The sequence below is a fragment of the Bos mutus genome, chromosome 11, assembly GCF_027580195.1.
Source record: "Bos mutus isolate GX-2022 chromosome 11, NWIPB_WYAK_1.1, whole genome shotgun sequence".
In the NCBI taxonomy this organism is placed as follows: Eukaryota; Metazoa; Chordata; class Mammalia; order Artiodactyla; family Bovidae; genus Bos; species Bos mutus.
This window is the reverse complement of record NC_091627.1, coordinates 99543638-99569459: the sequence shown is the minus strand read 5'-3', so window position 1 is coordinate 99569459 and position 25822 is coordinate 99543638. Positions and strand designations below refer to the sequence as shown.

The 25822-nt window shown below is 45.0% G+C and overlaps 1 protein-coding gene across 9 annotated transcripts in view; it reads left to right on the top strand.

Annotated features, from left to right (window-relative positions):
• The window catches only part of IL1R1 (interleukin 1 receptor type 1), an 87758-nt gene that overhangs the window by 41617 nt on the left and 20319 nt on the right, over positions 1 to 25822 (top strand). For 5 of the 9 annotated variants that reach the window (XM_070379886.1, XM_070379884.1, XM_070379885.1 and 2 more), the window contains 4 exons: positions 5883 to 6255; positions 8438 to 8589; positions 12163 to 12262; positions 18143 to 18209. In XM_070379886.1, the coding sequence (XP_070235987.1) occupies positions 18149 to 18209 (61 nt within the window). In that variant the 5' untranslated portion in view covers positions 5883 to 6255; positions 8438 to 8589; positions 12163 to 12262; positions 18143 to 18148. Of the gene's footprint in view, positions 1 to 5882; positions 6256 to 8031; positions 8157 to 8437; positions 8590 to 12162; positions 12263 to 18142; positions 18210 to 25822 lie in introns of all 9 variants that reach the window. The other 4 variants (XM_070379887.1, XM_070379888.1, XM_070379883.1 and 1 more) reach the window with 2 other exon arrangements.

Genomic DNA, 25822 nt, shown 5'->3' with positions numbered 1-25822 from the left:
CCATGTAGCCTGGAGCAGACACATGGTCCACACACCCCTAGGTGAGGACTGACTGGTGATCAGGGTCTGAGTGGTGATGGGAGGCCAGTCTTCCCTCCATTTCCACAGTGATTGCATCCCAGGAAAATTCAGGATCTATGAAACTGTGCCAGCAAAATATATTTTATCCCAGTGGAGGATGGAGTAGGGGTGCCAGGCTCCCAAAGTGGTAAATGATGCTTCTGTCAGCGTGAAGGTCTGTGGGAGCCTGGAATTCAAGCAGGATGAGGGCCAGGTCTTCACTGTTGGGTGGGAGGGTGCTATTCCAGACGAGTGGTATCCATGGTCTCTGCCACTAAATGACCACCCAGAGAGTCCCCTTCCCCACAGTTTCCAAAATGCTCCCTTGAGGGGCATGCTGGCCCCATTGAGAACCACTGCTTTTGCTGCCTCGGTTGGTAGTAAGTAATGAAAGCAGGTATGTGCCCTGAAACAGCAAGGCACCGACGGTAGCCGGAGCTTCCCAGGTGACTCAGTGGTAAAGAACCTGCACGCCAGCGCAGGAGACCAGGGTTTGATCCCTGGGTCAGGAAGATCCGCTGGAGAAGGACTGGGCACCCCACTCTGGTGTTCTTGCCTGGAGAATCCCTTGGACAGAGGAGCCTGTCGGGGTGCTCTACATGGGGTTGCAGAAGAGTTGGACACGACCTAGTGACTAAACAACGAGAATAGCAGCAGGTGTGAGCTGGCCATCGGGGGTGCACACGCACTAACTGTCAGAAGGTTGGAGAGGAGATGATAGAAATCAGCCTGGTGGGGCCACGTGCATTACCAGGAGGTGCCTGCTCAGAGGCTCACAGGAACTTCATAGGAGATGGAAATGGAAATGTCTGTATCCTGATGGGGGTGTTTCTGGTGTCTGCAGTTGTCCTGGTTTATGGGATTGTAGACTTAAGATTTGTTGTGTATTTCGCTGTGTGCATGTTTTACTTCAGTAAGAAGAAAACCCCATGAGTGAAAACACGGAAGGATTCTTGCAGAGACTGTCTGGTGCTCTGAGACTCATCTGTGGACCCCATTCTGGGAAGCGGAACTGTTCTCACCTGAGCAGGAGCCAGTGCTCCAGGCATCTTCTCTCTCCCTGTTGACTCTGCAAGTCTTGTGTGGCCGCTGTCCATCTCAGAGCCTTTGGCAAGTGTCTGGGTTGGGGCTGTGCCAGAGGGTAAGATGCTGGAAGAGGCGAGGCAGTGTGCTTAACACATTATTGACCAGAGGCATAGCAAAATGCCTTTTGTTACCCAGATGTTATTGACTGGAGACCTTTCAGTATTCACTTACATAACAATCTGCCGGCCACAGGCATTAGTTTCTGCAGAATTCCCCGGTCAACAGATTAAAAAGGCACCAGGGATGGAGACCAGGGTCACTTCCATCACTCAATCTGGTTTCTCTTGTCCAGGAACCCGAGGAAGGCAGAGTGGAGACCTTGCCAAACTCCAGCCTGGCGGTCAAGGGCGTTCCTGTCTGTAGCCTGCTTGTGACAGTAATCACTTCCCTCCGTGCCTCATTTTCACCTCTTCCCTGAAAACCCATGTGACACCACCAATATGGTGCTGTGTAAGAGCTGAATAGCGTAGGATTCCTAGCAACACCAGAAACCTCTGTGGCTATTTTTACTTTATCTTCATGTCCTGTTTGCGATATCCTTGTGATAAAACCCCCAGACTTTCCTTTCCCCGTTTGTTTGGGTAACTAAGTCAGTTCTGTGAGCTACACTTTCAGATCTGTCTGCTGATAGGAAGATTGCCAATATCTCAGGGGTTTTTGGACTTTGGGGTTTTGGGGGAGGATGTATATTCCTACCACCTCTGGTGGGATAGTTTTTTTTGGTCAGAGTCATGGAAAGCTCTTCCTCGGGGGAGGATCGGTGACGGCCATGCAGGTCATATGGTCGAGGTTTAGGACGTGTCATTCATCTCTGCAGAATGGGGCAGTCATGTCACCCGGGAGCACGCTGTGGGGACCCCAGGAGGACACGTCCATGTTCTCCTTCCTGGTGCAGAGCCCGTCTGGGGTCTTCTCTGTCCTTGGGGTTGGTGTCCAGCCTTGTGGGTGTGTCAGGGGGGCTGAGGAGAAGGGACTGTGGTGCTCACCCAGGACAGTGCCTCTCAGATTTTACCTCCAAAACATTCCTCTTGGAAAATCAAGAGTGGATGCTCGGCTGAGCACACCATGATGTCACCTTAAGGGACGATTTTTTGTCTTGTGTTTTATCTCTTGGGGACTTTTCTTTCTGCTTCATGACATAGTCCTGTATCCTCTAATAGAAAAATTACTAATATAAAATAATTTGTAATTAATTTTATATTAATATAAATGTTTATGTTAATATAAGTTATTGATACATATTAATATAAAAGTTTATAGTATGTTTAAATATATATTTAAATTACATTTAATTTATTATTTTATATTAATATATTTTGTTAATGTATATATAACATAACATTTTATATTAATATAAAATAATAAATGGAATTCATTTTATATTAATATAAAAACTCCCCCCAGAAAATCCTCATGGAGAATCATTGCTGCAGGAAGATAGACACTGAGCTCCCTGGCCATTTGCAGCTTATTTCTGGGACTTTGCTTTTAAGAAACAAAGACCGGTGTAAACACAGAATTCTAAAGTATTTTCCACCATCATGTAGTTCTCTGGCTTTATAAGTTCTTTTACTGCCTTGTCTTCAAAACTAACATTTTTAGTTTTAATAATGACTGTTTAATAGCTGGCTGAATGCTTGTCAGAGGTGAAGGTCCTCATTATGGGCTTCATTTTAATATCATAATCCATTCCCCATGCATGTTTCCACTAATTTTCCATAGAGCATGTGGGTGGTGACATTTCATAAGTCTTATAGTCTTTGCTTTCCCTGGGGACTCATACACCGCCTCTTTTTGTTATAGGTGAATTAGTTAGAGCGTCATTCTCTGAATATTTCTCCATTATGTCAGGCATACATGTAGGCTGTGTCTGTTAATGTTTGGGATGAGAAGTCATATTAAATGATTCCGTCTGTGTCTGTACAGGGAGACACAGAGTTTACAGGGAGATGCTCAGTGTGGAGAGTGAGTTGGCGTGAAGTGGAAATATGGAAACTACCATTAGGATTTCCTTTTTATGGCTCAGCTGGTAAAGAATCCGTGTGCAATGTGGGAGATCTGGGTTCGATCCCTAGGTTGGGAAGATCCCCTAGAGAAAGGAATGACAACCCACTCCAGTATTCTGGCCTGGGGAATGTCATGGACTCAATAGTCCATGGGGTCACAAAGAGTCGGACACAACTGAGTGACTTTCACTTCACTTCCCTTCTGTATTGAGAGGCAGGGCTCTGCTACTTCAGGTCTCTGGAAGAGGGAGGGGCTCCTTAGGGCTACAATATGCCTCCTTGGGTTTCTGCAGAAACTTCCCTTAAACTCGGATAGGATAGATCCCACCCAGGCCCTGTATTTTTTGTTTGTTTGCTTTTGGTTTTGGTTGTGTGGCATGTGGAATCTTAGTTTCCCCGACCAGGAATTGAACCTGTGCCCACCCTACCACGCCCCCGCCCCGCCACACACACACACACAGTGGGAGCACAGAGTCTTAACCATTGGTGTGTGTGCTTGGGCATGTCTGACTCTTTGTGATTCCAAGGACTGTAGCCCAGTAGTCCAGACTGTAGTCCAGGCCGCTCTGTCCACGGGATTCTCCAGGCAAGAATACTGGAGTGGGTTGCCATTTCCTTCTCCAGGAGATCTTCCCATCTAGGGATTAAACCTGTGTCTCCAGCATCTTCTGCATTAGCTGGCATATTCTTTACCGCTGAACCACTTGGGAAGCCCCTTAACCACTGAACCACCAGGGAAGTCCCCCAGACCCCGTACTTTGGGGGCTTCTGCCCTGCTTTTCAGCCGGCCACAGGCCTCTGCATGGCCAGGAGTCTTAGAGCTTAGAGGATGGTACAGAACCCAGGAGCCCTGGAATTCCCTGCCCAGATAGCCTGCCCTCAGATTCCAGGGTGGACGCAGGCCTCTTTCCCGATAGTCCTCTGTGGACTCCACTGCCTGAGGGCCTCCCTGGTCTGCAGGGTGGCCAGGGCTATATGCAGGGTGGGAGAGGGGAGGGTGGGGATGCCTGCCTGTGGGCACGCTAAGGGCCGCCACAGTATGGGATGGAGCTGGGGGCAGGCCGGGGAGTCAGGCTTGGAGCTTACTGTGGATAGAGACCCCCTGAACCCCACGTAGCAAGGCGCCCTGTAGGCCCTGTGTGGACGGTGCAGCCCAGACACATGTGTGTCTTCCTGCATCTTCTGTGTGTGTCTGCCGTGTGTGTGCCTGCCGTGTGTGCGCCTGCCGTGTGTGTGCGCCTGCTGTGTGTGTGTCTGCTGTGTGTGTGTCTGCCATGTGTGTGCACCTGCCGTGTGTGTGCGTCTGCCGTCTGCGTGCGTCTGCCGTGTGCGTGTGCCTGCCGTGTGCGTGTGCCTGCCATGTGTGCGCCTGCCGTGTGTGCGCCTGCCATGTGTGTGTGCCTGCCGTGTGTGTGTCTGCCGTGTGTGTGTCTGCCGTGTGTGTGTCCGTGGTATGCCACCTCAGCCCCTGCATGCCTGGCTTCTGTCCTGGAAGACAAGATTCACAATGAGGGGGAATTCCTCAGATACAAGAAGGAAATGCCTCAAGAATTAGAAGGCCTTAATAGTAATAGATTCTTTATGGCCACAAGGTGGGAGCAACTGTCCCCCCGCTGCGCTGGGACCCTGGGCCTTGAGGAAACCCCTTCGGTTCCTATGACACCATGTCTCTTTTCCTTTGTCTGCACCGGGTGTGCAGTTTCTTACCGTGATAGGAAGGCGCTATGGATGAAGTCCGCCATTCCCAGAAGTAGGGCTTTCCATTGGGCCAGTATGTTCATTGTAAATTCTGATACTTAGTCTCTGTTCTTAATTTAGCTCACGTTGAAGTTTGTCTTTCTGGATCTAGTAGGAAATTGCTTTATGCCTCAGATTTTCATTTTCACCTTATCTTTAATAAACCTGTAGCTGTGTATGTATGTTCCATGGACCACCTAGTTATGCTGTGATGTGCTGGTTTCCAGATGTTATCCCCAAGAAGCAATGGCAGCTCTGCTTGGGGAGTTGACAATGGCTCGCTGTTTCATGGAGTGTCATAGAAAGCTATGCCATGTTTTCACTCCTGGTGCACCTAGTCAGCAGACCAGACTGGTAGAGGTGGGGTGACTGGCCGAGGCTTCTGGTCACCCCACCCCTCCATGACTGCCCAGGTCAGACAGTGCCCTGGGTCAGACAGTACCCTGGGTACCTCAATGCACTGCTGCGCCTCTGCACATCAGCTGGAAGCTGCGATGGAGACAATGTCAGCAAGTCTGGGAAATTTCATACGTAATAAAGGCAGGGGGCAGGGGGCGCTTGTTCATTTACTGGGGGAGTTAATCATCTTATTTTATGTGGAAAATTCACCAGAGAAATAACGTGGTGGAATAAATCAGTGACTGTAGATATTTTCTAAAAGGATAATTTTTATTTATTTTTCTTTATCGGTGTTTTGTTGCTTTACAATGTTGTTAGTTTCTGCTGTACAGCAAAGTGAGTCAGCTATATGGAGTCTTTCTGGATTTCCTTCCCATTTAGGTCCCCACAGAGCATTGAGTAGAGTTCCCTGTGCTGTACAGCAGGTTCTCATTAGTCATCTGTTTTACGCATGGTATCCATAGTGTGCACATGTCAGTCCCACTCTCCCAGTTCCTCCCACCCCATTTCTTCCCTTGGGATCCATACATTTGTTCTCTGTGTCTACGTCTGTATTTCTGGTTTGCAAATAAGCTCATCTGTATATTTTTCTAGGTTCCACATATATGTGTCGATATATTAAAAGCAGCAAGGAAAAAGCAACAAATAACAAATAAAAGGATATATTGAATTTTATTACAAATCGATTTCAAAACACCATTTTTGAAATCTTTGCTGAGTTTCCTCTGGATAAGGGGGGTGATGCTGACCCAGAATTCCTCGTGGCATTGAAGTGCTGCAGTCCAGCTCCTGCTCCCCAGTCCCTCGGACCTCCTGCCCCCTCCAGCTGTGAGCCTTTGTCCACCGCCTTAAGCACTGGTGCACCTTCTCCCGGGCAAGTCTCAGGCATCTCCAGCCCCCGGGGATGGCTCCCCTCTGCCTGTCCTCTGACTCGTGGGCAGTGCGTGCTTCCCCTGCTTCATTCCAGGTGGGTGTTGGTCCCTTTTCGGTCTAGTGCAAAGGTGGTGGGTGGGTTCCTTCTGGCCTCCCTCCCTCTCTCTCTCCTTCCTTCCACCCTGACTTCTACAAGTGTTACTGAACTCTTAGCACATGCAGGATGTGTAAGGGGGGGCCCTCCTCCGAGGACTGCAGGAGACTCAGGGGATCTGCCCTGGACCCTTCTTCCTTGGCCGGGCAGGGAGTTCCAGTGACTGGGGGAGCCGCCCAGCGTGGCCAGAGCTCTGCATCCCTGAGGCAGCCAGTGCGGGGTGTCAAGGAGAGCCTGTGTAACTTGGCACTCATAACTGTGGAGGAAGGGGATGCGCAGGAGCCCATGGGAGAGGCTGTTGATCAGAGAATCCACTCGGAGCTGATCAGAAGTCATAGGAGAAGCTGGCCGACTAGGAAGGAACGGATTGAATGAAGTCATGGGAAGCACTGTAGAGGCAGCATGGAGGCAGAAGGATTCAGGGCTCACAGATGAGCCAGGAGCGGAGACAGCCCGGAGCTGACGGAGGAGAAGGGCTAGGCCCTCATTCCAGGGAGATGGCCCAGAGCAGGGGTGGGTGGGGGCCATGTGCTGTAGAGCTGTCTAGTAAGATGGGGACTTGGAGGGGTGGTCCCTTCACGTGGAGTGACCAAGAGCCTGTGGTAGCCTATGTGACACATTTCACAAGGTCCGTGAGACTAGGGAGCAGAGGGCAGGCCATTCAGAGTGGATATGAAAATCCTTTTAAGAAGTTTCTGGGGCAAAGAGGAAGAGAGAAAGTGAAGTGGTTAGCGGGGTGTGGTGTCCACTTCTTTGCAGAAGATTTCCTGGGCTTCCCAAATAAATCCATTCTGCTCATCCGTCCTCCCCTTTCCCCAGTCTGTTAGTTTCTCCCTGAGATTGTCCACAGGGCTCCCATCAGCTATGGTCATTCTGAGCCCCTCAACGGGAGGGGCTTGGGGATGGGTAGATCCTGGATGTGTGTCTTTGATCTGGTGCCTTATGCTTCACAGTGATGAGCTCTGACGCCTTGATGCGATGCCCTGTGCTTTCTCACAGTAAATCCAAGGTGAACAACAAGGGTGGCATTTAGCACATTTAGTCTACGTGGAAGGTTTGGCATTGAGTTAGGCTGTTTTACCCACTGGGCATTGAAAGCCCTTATGCTGAGGCTTTCCCAGCTTCTCAGAGGCCCAGGGAAATGATACAGACCTGAGAAAAAATAAAATATCAGACTCCAGAATACTAAAAGTAAACTGCAGACTCGGGAGTGGATGATGAACTGGCTGCAGGATGTCTCAGAAGGGCAGTCCCATCTCAGCTTTCTGAAGTTTTCTCAAATTATGTAACCCATCACGGATCACAGCCTTGTCGTGATGAAGGGGCTTACATAACTCAATGACACTATAAGCCATGCAGTGCAGGGCCACCCAGACAGAAGGGGATCAAACTAGTCAGTCCTATAGGAAATCAACCCTGAATATTCATTGGAAGGACTGATGATGCTGAAGCTGAAGTTCCCATATTTTGACTACCTGATGCAAAGAGCCAATTCGCTGGGAAAGACTGAGGGCAGGAGGAGAAGGGGGGCAACAGAGGATGAGATGGTTAGATAGCATCACTGACTCAGTGGACATGAATTTGAGCAAACTCCAAGAGATAGTGGAGGACAGAAGAGCCTGGCATGCTGCAGACCATGGGGTCAAAAAGCGTTGGACATGACTGAGCAACTGAACAACACAACCTCAGTAGAAAATTATGTAATTTGGAATGCAGGTGTTAAAGAAGAGTGGAAAGGACAAGTGACGATTCGTAGAGGAAGCCTGTTTTTAAACAGGGCCTGGAAGTTTCTCCTGGCAGCTGGGAAGTTTCTTGGAGCGTGATTCTCAAGGTGCCTTAAGGTATGGGCTCCTTGAGGTGGTTTGACTCATTCCTGCGCCCCAGTGTACAGCAAAGTGCCAGGTGTGTGTTCAGTTAAAACAAACGAGGGGTTGTCAACCTCTGTACTCCTCACCCCGACTTGATTTCCTGAATGTTTTCTCAAAGGACGTGCTCTTTAAATGCGTGACTCACCTTTGCAAGCTTGTTTTGTTATTTTGGACACCTTGAGACCTGTGCAGTGGTGGATGACTTACCGTCTCCATTCAAGTTCACGCTCACGTGTGTGCTCTTCCTTCCCCAGGCAGCTGCAGCCACTGAAGATGCCAGCTCCCTCCTAAGAAGTGGGCCCGCCTCCTACAGGAAACGACCTTCTCCACAGTGACCAGGCTGGTTCACCCCAGGGCCTCACCCGCCTTCTCTCATCAACAGCGGAAGCTTCCCACCGTGTTTAAGGTAGTTCTGGACTATCTCTCACTGTATACAGAATATTTTGTTTTTGTCGGTGTGTTTTTCTTTGGGACAGCTCCGTGGTTTTATCTGACTTCTGAAGGGGTCTGTGACCCTAGAAAGAATCACTGCCCACCCACTTTCCCAGGTGACCCCGCTTTCGCTCCAGCTGTGATCTTGTGATGATGTTCCCAGTACAGGTCTGAGCTGTCTCAACTCCAGGTCGTCCCAGATCCCCTGTGGATTTCACTTAACTTTCACCTAACTCTCATGGTCGCAGGGTCTGTCATGTGGTTCCAGGAGACCCAGGCTGGTGGTGCAGCGAGTGACACCCCTGTGGGCATCTCCTCGGCTCTGTGGGTACTGGAACCCACCCTCCTCACCCTGCCCTGCCCCTTGCTGGCACCACACGAGTGACTCAGGGCCAGTGGGTCCCAGACCCACTCAGTCACTGCTTCTCTGGCTTACCTCCCAGTGAGTCTCACTTTGTTCGTCTGTCTCTGTTGGCTGCTCATGCCTGCATCCCTGCTCAACCTGGATGGCCCCTCCTTGGCTGCCTGCTCTCCCTGCCTCCTCACTCATTTCCCATTTATATTCCACGTAGGTGCCAAAATTTCCATTAAAAAAAAAATCTGATCGTACACTACTCTGTGGCTTAAAGCCTTTCAGTGGTTGTTTTGCCACCTACAGATTCCAGTCCCCACTCCTCAGCAAGGATCTGCATGTTCTGGGCTCTTTCCGCCTCTCTAAGCTTTGCCGCTTTGCACCTCAACTCTGACTTACGGTCAGGAATGTGATGAATCTCCCCTGTGCTCTCCCCCCATGAGGCTCACCTCACGCCTGGGGCAGCTGTCCGGATCATGGTGTGACTCAGTGGACATGCCCACTCTCCCTGCTGGCTGGTGAGCTCCTTGAGCCCCTGGGTCAGTATTTCTAGTCTTGTTCCCAGGACCAAGTATAGACATAGGCACACAGTTGTTGTTCGATTGTGTCTGACTTTTTGTGATGTGATGAACTGCAGCATGCCAGGCTCCCCTGTCCCCGACTGTCCTCTGGAGTTTGCTCAAACTCATGTCCATTGAGTCAGTGATGCCATCCAACCATCTCATCCTCTGTCATCCCCTTCTCCTCCTGCCCTCAGTCTTTCCCAGCATCAGGGTCTTTTCAAATGAGTCAGCTCTTCACATGAGGTGGCCAAAGTATTGGAGTTTCGGCTTCAAAACCAGTCCTTCCAAAGAACGCCCAGGGCTGATCTCCTTTAGAATGGACTGGTTGGATCTCCTTGCAGTCCAAAGGACTCTCAAGAGTCTTCCCCAACACCACAGTTCAAAAGCATCAATTCTTCTGCGCTCAGCTTTATTTATAGTCCAACTCTCCTTCCAGTGAATATTCAGGGTTGATTTCCTTCATGGTTGACTAGTTTGATCTCCTTGCAGTCCAGAGGACTCTCAAGAGTCTTTTCCAGCACCACAGTTCAAAAGTTCAAAATTCACAGTTCAAAATTCTTTGGCGCTCAGACTTCTTTATGGTCCAACTCTCACATCCATACATGACCACTGGAAAAATCATAGTTTTGACTATACAAACGTTTGTCAGCAAAGTGATATCTCTGCTTTTTAATACGCTGTCTAGATTGGTCATAGCTTTCCTTTCAAGGCATGTGGTAGATCTTCAATATACAGTCATGTGGTAGATATACCAATGACTATATATTGACTGTATATTGACTTTACTCATTCACTCAGCAGTGAATGAGTAAAGAAATGAATGGATACCTCAAAATAATTTTACCAGAACTTATATCTATCATCAGAACATGCTGCTGCTGCTAAGTCGCTTCAGTTGTGTCCGACTCTGCACGACCCCATAGACGGCAGCCCACCAGGCTCCTCCATCCATGGGATTTTCCAGGCAAGAGTACTGGAGTGGGGTGCCACATGAGATGACTGATAACAGTTTTAACTCAGAGTGATCATTTGCGAGACAGTGTTCTAAGCCCTTCACATGTGGTAGCTCATTTAATCCCCACAATAGTCCTTTAAGGACAAATACTCTTATCATGGTTCCAATTTTATCCAAAGGGGGAACTGAAACACACTATCCAGTGTGGGTATGTGGGATGTGTCTTGTGATCACATGTGAAAGTGAAGTGAAAGTGTTAGTCACTCAGTCGTGTCTGACTCTGTGCAACCCCCTGGACTGTAGCGCACCAGGCTCCTCTGTCCATGGAATTCTCCAGGCAAGAATACTGGAGTGGGCTGCCATTTCCTTCTCCAGGGGATCTTCCTGTACATATGGCTGATGCCTAAATTGTGAGCGTCTTGAAGAGCAGGTTCTCATTTTACATTTCACTTGATTTACTTTGAATTTTTAAATCATATTTTATTTATTTTTGGCCACACTGAGTGGCATGTGGGGTCCCTGGTTCCCCGACCAGGGATTGAACCTGTGCTCCTTATGTTGGAAGTGCAGTCTTCACCACTGGACAACCAGGGAAGTCTCTATTTTGAATTTTTAAAATTATTTTTGTCTCCGGCACTCCCATTTTGCCTGGCATACAACAGAACATGAATGTCGCTGAGGGATTTTCTGACTTGGCCAACCTTTCAAGGACTCTCAGGGTAAAAGCTAGTCCGGTTTGGCTTTGCTCTTGGAATTTTTGTGTCACTTTGGGGCATAAGGGGGATTTTGTTAATTTTGGTTGGGAGCATGTTTAGCGTGGCCTTGGGTGGTGCCTCTTTACCTGCTTCTTCTCCACTGTCCTTGCTCCCTGGGTTATGTGACTCTTAACCCCCATCCCATGGTTTGGAGCTGATCCCCTGGCCCTAGAGTCCTGGGAATGACAGGGATTCATCAGGGGATAGAAAGTCCCCTGTGGAGGGGAAGGGGGCGTCTCCCACCTCCTTTTTCCCAGAACAGTTCCAGGACAGGTGAAGTAAAACCTGGACGCCTGGGGCTGGTCTCCTGTGTTTTATGATTCTGCGTATGTGCATTCTCAGTTGCTAAGTCTTGTCTGACTCTTCTGCCATCCCAGGGACTGTCTATGCCCTCCAGGTTCCTCTGTCTATGGAATTTCCCAGGAAAGAATACAGGAGTGAGTTGCCATTCCCTTCTCCAGGGGTCTTCCTGACCCAGGGATAGAACCCATGTCTCTTGCATCTCCTGAACTGGCAGGCAGATTCCTTACCCTGAGCCACCTGGGAAGTGCTTTATGTATCTAACAGGATACAAAGGGCTCTGAAGTCATCATCACCTGTGTAGATGAGGAAACTGCACGAGGAGAAGTTATGTCCAAGATCACGCTGGTCTTGGACTGGTCGTTATTAAGCATTGCTTGCCCACAATTAATTTGGAGATACATCTTCAGACGCACACACTATGAATTCAGCTTGGCACCTTCCTTGTCTTCTCTGTCTACTCATCGAGCAAGCCAGAGCTTGTAACTAACAGCTGGCAGAATTCAGTTGATTTTGTGATGTCTTTATCTCATTTTTAATAAACAAATATGGGTTATGGATTGACCTGGAACAGGTAATTGGGAAATGCATTAACCCTTTATTTTCTTCCTCTGTATTGTAGAGATTTAAAACACACTTCCTCGGGGTGACAGAGTTAATAAACCAGACGGCAGGACGTCAAAGCCTCCTATCTTATTTGATAATCTGAGTACCGTTTAAAGGTAAATATGATGATAATATTGTTAATCTCGATTATTTTGGGAGAAGGCTAATTTATGTGAATAAAATGTCAGAATTACAGGATATTTAAGGAATGTGGCCTTACTGCTCTGAGGTAGGTTTCAAGGCTTGAACCAGGTATAGACATCATTTTCCTCATGCTGAGGGTAAGTGGAGGAGAATGGGAATGGAGGTGTTTCTCAGGCTTGTGTGTGTGTATGTGTGTGTTCAGTCACTCAGTTGTATCTGACTCTTAGCGACCCCGAACACTGTAGCCCGCCAGGCTCCTCTGTACGTGGGATTTTCCAGGCAAGAATACCGGAGTGGGTTGCCGTTTCTTACTCCAAGGGATCTTCCCAACCTAGGGATTAAATCCAAATCCTGCATTGGCAGGCAGATTCTTCACCACTGCGCCATCTGAGACGAGGCTGGTCTCTCATGCTTAGAATGTCTTTTATTCCCTGCGTTTGCAGGCACACCTCAGAGATACTGCAGTTGGGTTCTAGATCACCACAGTAACGCAAGTCACACATTTGTTGTTTCAAAGCACATATAAAAGTTTATACCATACTGCAGTCTATTAAATGAGCAATAAAAAAGCGATGTATGTACCTTAACTAAAAAATACTTTATTGCTAAAAAAGTGCTGACCACCATCTGAAGCTTCAGTGAGTTACAGCCTTTTTGCTGGTGGAGGGTCTGATCTGCTCTCAATATTGATGGCTGCTGACTGATCACAGGAGTGGTTGCTGAAGATTGGGATGGCCATGGCAATTTTTAAAAAATAAGACAGCAAAAAAAAAAAAATAAGACAGCAGTGAACTTTGCCACATTGATTCTTCCTCTCACTTGAACACTTAGAGGCCATTGTAGGGTTATTAGTTGGCCTAATTTCAATATTTGTGTCTCAGGGAACAGGGAGGCCCAAGGAGAGCACTGAGGGACTGCCAGTTGATGGAGATGCCAGAACACACAAAATATTTGTCAATTTAGTTTGCTGTCTTTTATGGACATGGTTCGTGATAACCCCAAAACAAATTACAGTAGTAACATCAAAGACCACTGACGAGCATAAACATAATAGAAATGAAAAGGTTTGAAATGTTGTGAGAATTACCAAAGTGTGACACAGACATGAAAGGAGCAGATGGTGTTGGAAACGTGGGGTCACTTTTCCAGTAGATGGGGTCAACGAGGGGTTGCCACAAACCTTGAATTTGTTTAAAAAAAAACAAAACACAACATTTGTGAAGTACAGTAAAGCGAAGTGCAATAAAATAAGATGTGCCTGTATTTTAAAAGCACATTGTAACATTTTTATACCTTTTAATACTTTTTAAAATTCATTTTTAATTGGAGGATAATTAATTTTTAATGTTGTGTTGGTTTCTGCCATACATCAACATGCATCAGTCATAAGTCACATATGTCCCCTCCCTATGGAACCTCCTTCTCACCTCTCACCCCATCCCAACCCTCTAGGTTGTCACAGAGCCCCAGTTTGAGTTCATACACCAAATTTCCACTAGCTATCTGTTTTACAGTAACGTATATGTTCCTCTAGGCCCTCCTGCGCCCGTGCAGCCACCGCTCCTTGGGCGTGGGGTAGCTCCTCCTGGCCGCCGCCCCTGGCCTCAGGCTGGGGGTAGCTCCTCTTGGCTGCTCCTGCCCTGTCACAGCCTGGCACTCTCGGCTGCCACCCCTGGCCTCGGACGTGGGGTAACTCCTCTTGGCCGCCGCCCCTCGGGCATGGGGTCCTCCTGTGCCCAGCCTGGCACTCTCGGCTTTGGCCCCTGACCTTGAACGTGGGGTAGCTCCTCTTGGCCACGTTATGTGCGCTGTCGCAGTCGCCCATGCTGTGTGGAGGTGATGGAGTTCTAGTGGAGCTATTTCAAATCCTGAAAGATGATGCTGTGAAAGTGCTGCACTCAATATGCCAGCAAATTTGGAAAACTCAGCAGTGGCCACAGGACTGGAAAAGGTCAGTTTTCATTCCAATCCCAAAGAAAGGCAATGTCAAAGAATGCTCAAACTACCGCACAATTGCACTCATCTCACATGCTAGTAAAGTAATGCTCAAAATTTTCCAAGCCAGGCTTCAGCAATACATGAACTGTGAACTTCCAGATGTTTAAGCTGGTTTTAGAAAAGGCAGAGGGACCAGAGATCAAATTGCCAACATCTGCTGGATCATGGAAAAAGCAAGAGAGTTCCAGAAAAACATCCATTTCTGCTTTATTGACTATGGCAAAGCCTTTGACTGTGTGGATCACAATAAACTGTGGAAAATTCTGAAAGAGATGGGAATACCAGACCACCTGACCTGCCTCTTGAGAAACCTATATGCAGGTCAGGAAGCAACAGTTAGAACTGGACATGGAACAACAGACTGGTTCCAAATAGGAGAAGGAGTACGTCAAGGCTGTATATTGTCACCCTGCTTATTTAACTTATATGCAGAGTACATCATGAGAAACGCTGGACTGGAAGAAGCACAAGCTGGAATCAAGATTCCTGGGAGAAATATCAATAACCTCAGATATGCAGATGACACCACCCTTGTGGCAGAAAGAGGAACTAAAAAGCATCTTGATGAAAGTGAAAGAGGAGAGTGAAAAAGTTGGCTTAAAGCTCAACATTCAGAAAACGAAGATCATGGCATCTGGTCCCATCATTTCATGGGAAATAGATGGGGAAACAGTGGAAACAGTGTCAGACTTTATTTTTGGGGGGCTCCAAAATCACTGCAGATGGGGACTGCAGCCATGAAATTAAGACACTTACTCCTTGGAAGGAAAGTTATGACCAACCTAGATAGCACACTGAAAAGCAGAGACATTACTTTGCCAACAAAGGTCCATCTAGTCAAGGCTATGGTTTTTCCTGTGGTCATGTATGGATGTGAGAGTTGGACTGTGAAGAAGGCTGAGCGCTGAAGAATTGATGCTTTTGAACTGTGGTGTTGGAGAAGATTCTTGAGAGTCCCTTGGACTGCAAGGAGATCCAACCAGTCCATTCTGAAGGAGATCAGCCCTGGGATTTCTTTGGAGGGAATGATGCTAAAGCTGAAACTCCAGTACTTTGGCCACCTCATGCAAAGAATTGACTCACTGGAAAAGACTCTGATGCTGAGAGGGATTGGGGGCAGGAGGAGAAGGGGATGACAGAGGATGAGATGGCTGGATGGCATCACCGACTCAATGGACGTTGAGTCTGCGTGAACTCCAGGAGATGGTGATGGACAGGGAGGCCTGGTGTGCTGCAATTCATGGGGTTGCAAAGAGTTGGACAAGACTGAGCGACTGAACTGAACTGAACTGAATGTATATGTTTCCCTGCTACCCTCTCAATTTATCTCACCCTCCCTTCCCCCTTAAATAGAATATTTTTCAGGTAACATTCTAATGATTTCATGTTATTAGAATCTGGGTTTGTGATGTCTTAGTTAAAATATTTTGTGTTTGCAAGTAACTTATGGCTAGAGAAAATTAGGCAAGTCTCATCTTCTGTAAAACTAAAACGACAGATATTTTTCCAAAGCATGAGATTATATGGTCTGCCCTGGACACTGCCCCCAAGGTTGGGTATAGAGGACAGCTATTTTTTAGTTCATTTTCTCAGCCATCCTGTGAGCACTTACCATGGGCTTCTGAATTCCCAGCTCAGCACAGTGCTGGATGCAGTGATAGGGAAGCTGTGGTTCCTGTCCCCGTGGGGCTTCCTGTCCTGGGGTAACAGCAGTGACATACGTTATTACATTCATGCTGGTTGCTGTGGGGGCCCAGAGGAGGAAGGAATAGCCAGGCAAGTGTACTGGGGGCTCCCTGGGGTGGTGGGAGGAGGGTGACCCTGGTTGAGACCGGATGGATTGGGAGGGACCTTGGGAGGTGAAGGGCAGAGCCAAGCCAAGGGCTCTGGGGTTGGAGCACAGGGCAAGGTGAAGGCTGACAGTGGAGGGGCGGGGAACAGGGAGGCGGAGGCTTGAGTCTGAAGGGAGCAGTCAGAGCCTCAGCACCAAGGAGCTGTGCTCAGGGCTGTGGACTGTTTGGGGTGCACTGGGGAGCCAGTGCAGGTGTTTTGACCTGATCATTTGGTAATCTCTGGTTCAACCAGTTTGGTAATCCCTGGAGATGGACCAGTTAGTGCTGGCGAGAGCAGCTCTGGGGTGGCAGGCGTCAGGGTCACTGAGCCGGCATCTCTCATTGGGGGTGCGTGTGTGCACACGCGTGCATGCAGTGTGTGTGTGTGTGTGTGTGCATGCGTGCACATGGCAGAGTTGTCCCTATCACTGAGGTGGAGAGCAAGTTTGGTGGGGAGAATAAATTTGCTTTGAGGCCTGTGGAATATGAGGAATTCATAGGTTGTTGGATAAACTTGTACATTAGGGGCTTCCCTAGTGGCTCAGATGGTAAAGAATCTGCCTGCAATGCAGGAGATCTAGGTTCAATCCCTGGGTCAAGAAGATCCCCTGGAGATGGATATGGCAACCCACTCCAGGATTCTTGCCTGGGAAATCCCATGGACAGAGGAGTCTGGTGGGCTATAGTCCATGGGGTCGCAAAGAGTCAGATATGACTGAGTGAATTAACACTTTTCTCACTTTCATAAATTCATTGGAAGCAGGAGATTGGAGTTTGGTGCACATAATTGCAACTCCACCTCCACCCCCTGCTTCCACCTCAGGAGTACCGAATAGGAACATTCCAAAAGGAAAAGGGGCCTTCATGTGGGCTTGAGTAGTTTAGAAAGGTAGGCAAAAGGAGTATTTTTTTTTTCCTTTTTCAATTCCAATTGATATTATTTTAGTGATGTTTAATGGATAAGACCCTGGGCATGCTTTCCTTCTGGCATCAGTCAAATGCTTGACCTGATTATGCCCCCTGCCATGGATATGGACAGAATGTTATGAAATCAAAATCACAGGTTACCAGGGGCTTCCCTGGTGGCTCAGTCTGTAAACAATCTGCCTGCAATGCAGGAAACCTGGGTTCTGTCCCTGGGTCAGGAAGTTCCCCTGGAGGAAGAAATGACAACCCACTCCAGTATTGTTGGCTGAGAAATTCCATGGACAGAGGAGCCTAGTGGGCTACAGTCCACAAGGTCGCAAGAGCTGGACGCAACTCAGTGGCTAAAGCACCACCAGGACCTCAGTTTAATATATAGCCTGGTGGCTGGTCAATGCCTGTTGTAGCTGCTGCTCTGTTGGTGTGGCTTCTCAACTATGCAGAGGGCTGTGGAGGTTTTTTTGGGGTTTTTTTTGGTAAGGTTAATACATGTTTATTGTAGAAATTTTAAATTGAAAGCTCTAGTAAGCCTTTTCTGGGGCTTACTAGAACAATCATAAGAACCAACCCAATTGTAATATATTATGTCTTGCAGTCTTTCTGGTTCATTTCTATGCAGCTGTGCCATTTCATCCAAAGGGTTTAGTGTCATACATTATAAAGGGAAGGTGTGACCTTTGGCAGGATCTGGAAGTCTGGGGCTTTGCACATGGGTCCTGACAGTGGATGTGTTCTAGGCGGGCAACCCATCCATCTAAGTAGAGACAAGATGCTTTGATGGTCTAGTGAGTAGTCTACTTGGGATGTAGCATAGGTTGGATTTCGGGGAAATTTAAATGGAAATGAATGATGGCACAGATGATGGAAGTTTTGTTCATCTTAAATTATCTGAGCTTGTCCCCAGTTCTGTTAAAAATGTTCATCCTCCTTTTACCCATTTCGCATCACAAAGCATGATCACATAAACGATGTAGGGAGACTAGCCTATCAGTGTGACTTGGGGGTGAGGGTGAAGCCAGGTGGGGAGTCAATGTATATAGCTTTAGAGATTTGCGGTGAATAGTTACTTTTTAAATTTTTGTTTGTTTGTTTCTCCAGGAGAATATGAAAGTATTACTCAGGCTTCTTTGTTTCATGACTTTACTGATTCCTTCTCTGGAGGCTGGTGAGTAAAGCATTTCCTTGTGTTCGTGTCTAAGAAAATCTGTTACGTAGAATACCTGTGGTACCTTCCTTAACAGCATCATTTTTCTTACCTGTGTCTTTGGATTTCCAGGTCACAGAACTGTATTGCTGGATGCCCTTTCAACATCTTTACTTTTCATTCTCTCATTTGTCCATTGGGAAACTGAAGCCCAGGGAGGTTAGGAGCCCACGGTCATGAGGCTATTTCAGAGCAAGAGCTGTAATCCATACCACCAATATCTAGTCCAAGTCTCTCCCCACTTTGTTGCTGCTTAGAGTATGTTCTGGGGGTTCCTGGCTTTCATTTGGAAGAGGTGTAAAATGCAGTCTTTATGAACCCACAGCTGACAGTTCTTTATTGTCTCCATTTATTCATCTTTACTCTTCCCCTCTCTCTCTCTTACTGCAAATGCATTTAGCCCTACTATGTGCCAGGCTCTGCTACTGGGGCTACAACCATGAATAATCCAAACAGAAATATCTATCTGCATGGGGTTTACATTCCAGTAATGGACAGAGACAATACCTTAGATAAATAAATATATATTATGTCATATGTTGGTAAGTGTAGAGAGGAAAAAAAAAGCAGGAAAAGGAAGGTATAAAGTTTTGGGATTGGGGTGGGCAGAAGGTTACTTTTTTTTTTTTGGATAGTGTGGCCAGGAAAGATCTCATCAAGAAGTTGACCTTTGACTTGACCCTGAAGGGAGGGGGTCGAGGGAGCTATATAGACCAGGTTGGGGGTGGAGAAATATTCTAGGCAGCTTGTGCCAAGGTCCTGAGGCCAGGAGTACTGGCATGCTCCAGGAACTAAAATCTGCTGTGGCTAGAACAGAGTGAAAGGTGAGGGGTATGATTTGAGTGATAGAGACTAGGGGAGGGTTGACCATGTAGAGAACTTAGTGACCTTTCTAAGGATCTTGGCTTGTACTCTGAAATGGGAAGACTGTGTAGGTTTCCTGTTTAAACCTTGAGAGGTGATTATTTATTTTTTTTTGGTTGCACTCTGTGGCTTGTGGGAACTTAGTTCCCCAACCAAGGATTGAACCCAGGCCCTCTACAGTGAAAGTGTGGAGTCCTAACCACTGGACTGCCAGGAGATTTATATGTTTTACAGGCACATTTTGGTTCTTAAACTGCGAACAGACCATTGGGAGGCAAAGGGAGAAATAGGCCAGTTAGGAGGTGGTTACAGTGGTTCAGAAAAGCTATGAAGGTAAGCTATTCAAGGGTGACAAGGAGAATTGAGTTGTCAGAGTCTGGATATACTTTGACAACAGAGCCAAGAGGATTTTCAGATAGAGTGGATGTGGGTGTGAGGGACAGAGGGTTTTAGTCTGAGCACATGCAGAGTGGAGTTGCCATTGATGAGAGGGGGAAGGTCATGTGTTCAGACTGGACATGTTACGGCTGTTGTTCAGTTGCTAAGATGTGTCCGACTCTTTGTGACCCCATGGACTGCAGCACGCCAGGCTTCCCTATTCCTTCACCATCTCCCAGAATTTGCTCAAACTTATGTGCAGCGAGTTGGTGATGCCATCTAACCATTTCATTCTCTGCCACCCTCTTCTCCTCTTGCCCTCAGTCTTTCCCAGCATTGGGGTCTTTTCCAGTGAGTCGGCTCTTCACATCATGTGACCAAAGTATTGATCTTCAGCATCAGCATCAGTCCTTCCAACAAATATTCAGGGTTGGTTTCCTTTAGGACTGACTGTGTTTTATCTCCTTGCTGTCCAAGGGACTCTCAAGAGTCTTCTCACCACAATAGTTGTTCGATGTCTACATAGTGATTTGAGCTGTCTGGAGCTAGAGATTGGAAGAATAAAGTTGAAGACCTTGGCAAGCAGCTGGTATTCGAACTCTGAGACTCAATGGGGAGTGAGGGTGGTTAGAAAAGAATAGAGCATCAAGGAGCGAACTCCGCAGCTCTCCAAGAGTGGGTGGTCAGGCTCCCACTCATCCAAGAGCCAGTGACAGACTGGCCAGAAATGTAGGAGGAGAGCCAGACAGTGTCCTGGAAGCCAAGTGAAGAACCTATTTCGAGGATGAGGATAACACGTGTCCAGTGCGATGGATGGTGTCACTGACTCAAGAGACATGAATTTGAGCAAACTCCAGGAGATAGTGAAGGACAGAGAGGCCTGGTGTGCTGCAGACCATGGGGTTGCAAAGAGTCAGACAGCACTGAGTGACTGAACAACAGCAGCCATGCAGACTTGTTAAGTAAGATGATGTTTGAAAGTCATTGATTTAGCAACTTAAAAGTCATAGGTGACTTGGTCAGAACAGTTTTGGTGGAGCGATGGGGCAAACCCCAGATAAACAGGAGAGTGTGTTGAGCTGAGTTCTTAAGGCTTACTTTTTTTATCACTGTTAATTGTTGTTGCTACTGCTATTCCTAGGAGTGAAATACTTACCAGTCCTGGCTCAGTGCAGGTGCCATGCTGAGCGCCTAGGGACTTCTGTTTCAATACTGTTTTTAAGCAGCTTTAAAGGAGGTTATAATAGACTCACAATAAACCACACGTTTAAGGTATACAATTTGATGTATACATACCCACCCATGAAACCATCACAATCCCAGATAATATTGAAATGAGTATAAATTGGTTTAGAGAGATTGGACTACTTAACAATATTGAGTCTTTTGATCAAAGAACGAACTATAGACATCTTCATTGTCTTTGATCTCTTAACATTTATTTAAATAAATTTAATCTTTAACATTTTGTAATTTTCATTGGATTGGTCTGATGCATCTTTTGTCAGATTTATCCTTAATTATTCATATCTATTGAGGCTATTATAAAGGTATTTTCAAAAATCCAGTTTCTAATTGTTTTTGATAATATAAACTCATTCCTATTTGCATATTCATATCATATCCTACAACTGAGGAACCCCTCTAGATCTTTTGTAGATTTCTTTACATATTAAAGATTTCATAGCATATTCTACATAGATAATCACATCATGTGCAAATAGACATTTTATTTTCTCCTTCAATCTTAATGCCATTTCTTTTTCTTGCCCTAATATACTAATTAGGTCTTCCAATACAATGTTGAATAAAAGTGGTTAGAGTGAACATTCTTACCTTCTTGCTCATTTTATATATGATAGCTATACGTTTTTTATAGCTGTCCTTTATTAGGTTTAGGAAGTTCCCACCTATTTCTAGTTTTGTTTGTTGCTGTTTTTCTTGGATAAGAACCCAACTTTGCATTCCTAGCATGTTACTTACCTCACAATGCACTGTTGGTTTTTAATATACTGTAGGATTCGATTTGCTAAGATGTTTAAAAATTTTTTGCATCTGTATTCTATGATGAAGACTGGTTTGTGGTTTTCCTGTAATGTCTTTGGTTTGGGAATTAGAATAATACTTATTTGACCGAGTGAATTGGGAAGTGTTTCTGACTTCAATTTTCTGAAAGAGTTTGTGTAAAATTGGTGTTTTCCTTCTATGAATATACCAGTGAAACCATCTAGGCTTGCAATTTTGTTGTTCTTGTTGTTGGGTTTTTTCCTTAAAAAAATTTTTTTTTATTGAAAGAAAGAACTAGCTTTTGATATCTTTGGTTTTTCTCTGTTGTTTTTGTTTTTTTTATTTCATTGATTTTTCTCTTGGAGCCATATCATTTACTATCTTATGCTTACTTAATTTTTAGGTTTTAATCTTTTCTGATTTATTAAGTGGAAACTGAAGTTATTTGAGATCTTTTTTCTTACAGAGGTACTTAATGCTATTGACTTTCCTCTAGGTATTTTTTTCCTTTGCATGACACAAGTGTTGATATGTTATATTTTATCATTCAGATCAAAATACTTTCTAATTTCCTCTTTGATGCATGGGTTATTTAGAATATTTTTTTTAAGGTTTTAAACACATCAGTGAATTCCTAGATATTTTTCTGTTATTGATTTCTAATTTAATTCAGCTGTCACCAGAGAACATCCTTTGAACCCTTTTAAGTTTGTTAACTGTTGGATTATGAACAAGAATATGGTTTATTTTGATAAGTTTTCTTGTGTGCAATTAAAAAGAATGTGTATTTGGTTGTTGGTTAAGATTTTCTGTAAATACTAATTATGCCAGATTGGTTGATAGTATGGTTCAAATCTTCTACATCATTGCTGCTTTTCTAATTGTTCTACTTGTCCTGTCAGTTACTGTGAGTAGTGTTGAAATCTCTTGACTCTAATTGTACGTTCTTTATTTTTTTTTTGCAGTTCTATCAGTTTTTGCTTTATGTATTTTGAAATACTGTCAATAGGTGAATAAATGTCTAAGATTACCATGTACCTCTTGACAAATGACTCCTTTGTCGTAATTAAATGACTTTTTACCCCTGGAAATATGCTTTAGTGTAAAATCTACTTTGATAATAATGTAGTAACCATTAAAATCTTATTTTAATTAACATAATATTTCTCTCCCCTCTCCACTTTTAAGGTGCTTTTACACTTAAAGTGTGTATATGTGTGGGTTTGTGTGTATGTTAGCATATAGTAGGATCCTATTTTTTAAATCAAATCTGACTATCTCTGCCTTTCAATTGGGTTACTTAGACCATGAAAAAAATGTAAGATGATTATTAGTATATTTGGGTTTTATTTTAGGAGCTTGTGATTTTATTTTCTCCTTGTACTATTATTTCTTTGTTATCTTTTTCTCTCTTTTTGTTTTTGCTGACTTTTGGATAAATTGAGAATTTTCATGATTTATTTTATCTTTTGTGTTGGCTTATAATAACTTTACAAAAATAGCTGCCTTAATACTTATGGTATCCATCTTTAACTTATCAGAAATGGCAACCCACTCCAGTATTCTTGCCTGGAAAATCCCATGAACAGAGGAGCCTGGTTGGCTACTGTCCATGGGGTCGCAAAGAGTCGGACATGACTGAGCGACTTCACTTAAGCTACTTTTATATGCCTTCAAGCGATTGTGAAGTTGCTCAGTCATGTCCGACTCTTTGCGACCCCGTAGACTGTAGTACCAGTTCACAAATAGTATAAAAAACCTAGAATACATCCACTTCTCCCTTCTTGAACTTTGCCCCTTTGTTTCCACACGTTACATCTTCAGATGTTATACGTCTCACAATCGTTGTTTTTACTTTAAACATTTAATTATCTTTCAGTACAGTTCAGTTGCTCAGTCATGTCTGACTCTTTGCGACCTCATGGACTGATGGCAGCACGCCAGGCTTCCCTGTCCATTACTAACTCCCAGAGCCTGCTTGAACTCCTGTCCATCGAGTCGGTGATGCCATCCAACCATCTCATCCTCTGTCGTCCCCCTTCTCCTCCTGCCTTCAATCTTTCCCAGCATCAGAGTCTTTTCCAATGAGTCAGTTCTTTGTATCAGGTAACCAAAGTACTGGAACTTCAGCTTCAGCATCAGTCCTTCCAATGAATATTCAGGACTGATTTCCTTTTGGATTGAAAAGTTTGATATCCTTGCAGTCCCAGGGGCTCTCAAGGATCTTCTCCAATGGCACAGTTCAAAAGCATCAGTTTTTCAGTGCTCAACTTTCTTTATGGTCCGTCTCTCACACCCATACACGACTACTGGAAAAACCATAGCTTTGACTATATGGACCTTTGTTGGTATAATGTCTCTGCTTTTTAATATGCTGTCTAGGTTTGTCATAGCTTTTCTTCCAAGGAGCAAGCATCTTTTAATTTCATGGCTGCAGTCACCATCTGCAGTGATTTTGGAGCCCAAGAAAATAAAGTCTGTCACTGTTTCCATTGTCTCCCCGTCTATTTGCCATGAAGTGATCTTTAGTTATCTTTAAAGAGATTTAAATAAAATGAAAAACATTATGATTACCCATGTAGTAAACATTTCTGGGGCTATTTATTCCTTTATGTAGATTCATTTTTTTCATCTGATACTGTTTTTCTTTCTTTCTAAAGGACCTCCTTACATTTTTTGTCAGTACAAGTGTGCTGGTGATAGTTTATACATATATGAAAATAAATTTTAAAAGTAATATTTTAAAAGTATGAAAAAGTATTTTGCCTCTATTTCTTTATTTTGCCTCTATTTCTGCCTCTATAATTTATTCAAGCAAGATAATCAGTGAATACAAAAATAATTGCATGAAAAGTATTTATAGACTATGCACGTAATCTCAAAATACCACCTATCAAATTGCTTATTAATTGAAAAGAGACACTGTATAGTTGAAAGACCTGGAGGATAAAATTTAGCTGGATGATCCAATTTTGCATCACTGAAAATGGAGCATACTGATATTATATGTTTTCTGTGATGATGGAACAGGGATGAATATTATTAACCAGGTATTACCAGTTGTCTGGCTTGAATTTTACAGTGTTGCCTCTATTTCTGAAAGATACTTTTCCTGGATGTAGAGTTCTAGGTAGATGATTTTTTTTTCCTTTTAGTACTTAATTCTTCTCTCTTCTGGCTTGTATTGTTTCTGGTAAGAAGGCTGCATCATTTTTGTCTTATGTGGTGTGGTTTTCTTCATGTTTCTTTGGGGATCATTGGGGATCATTGTGACTTTGGGGTCTGTGGTGGGTACGTCATTTTCATAAAATCCTGAAAAATTTCAACTTGTATTTCTTCAAAGATTTTTCCTGTTCCAGGAAGACAGGCCCTCTCCTGCCCTTAAGGGATTCATGTTACATGAATTGAGGAATGCTCAGTCCTGTAGTCCTCCAGAACTCGCTCCTCCTCTGGGTGCAGCTGTAATCTCTTTGGTATCCTGCCCTCCGGTCTCTTCATTTACCTGGACTCCCAGGTCCATCTCCTCAGCTCAAGAAAGAACACTGGGTTTTGCCTACTTTCCTCCCTGCAGTGCCATGGTTTAGAATCTCCCTCTACACAGTACTTTGGGAAAACTCTAGGGTTCCCCTCCTTCTGTGTCCTGACTTTGTGGTACTTCTGTCCTTTGTTCCCTGACATTCAATGTCTTGAACATTGTTGTTTCACATACTTTGTCCATTTTTTTAAGCTGTTCAGGTGGGGGGGCAAATTAAGGTTATTCCATCTTTTTATTAAAACAGCTATACAGAGGGGATGAGAGAGGTTAAATAACTTGCTCAAGGACACAGGTAGTAAGTGACTAGAAATCTTTCAGACTTCCAAGATAATTCTCTTAATTGTCAGGTTCTTAACACTCTCCTGTATAACACAAAGAAAGGCAATGCCAAAGAATGTTCGAACTATTGCACAATTGCACTCATCTCACACGCTAGTAAAGTAATGTTCAAAATTCTCCAAGCCATGGTTCAGCAATATGTGAACCGTGAACTTCCAGATGTTCAAGCTGGTTTTAGAAAAGGCAGAGGAACCAGAGATCAAATTGCCAACATCCCCTGGATCATGGAAAAAGCACTCATCTCACATGCTAGTAAAGTAATGCTCAAAATTCTCCAAGCCATGCTTCAGCAATATGTGAACCGTGAACTTCCAGATGTTCAACCTGGTTTTAGAAAAGGCAGAGGAACCAGAGATCAAATTGCCAGCATCCGCTGGATAATAGAAAAAGCAAGAGAGATCCAGAAAAACATCTATTTCTGCTTTATTGATTATGCCAATGCCTTTGACTG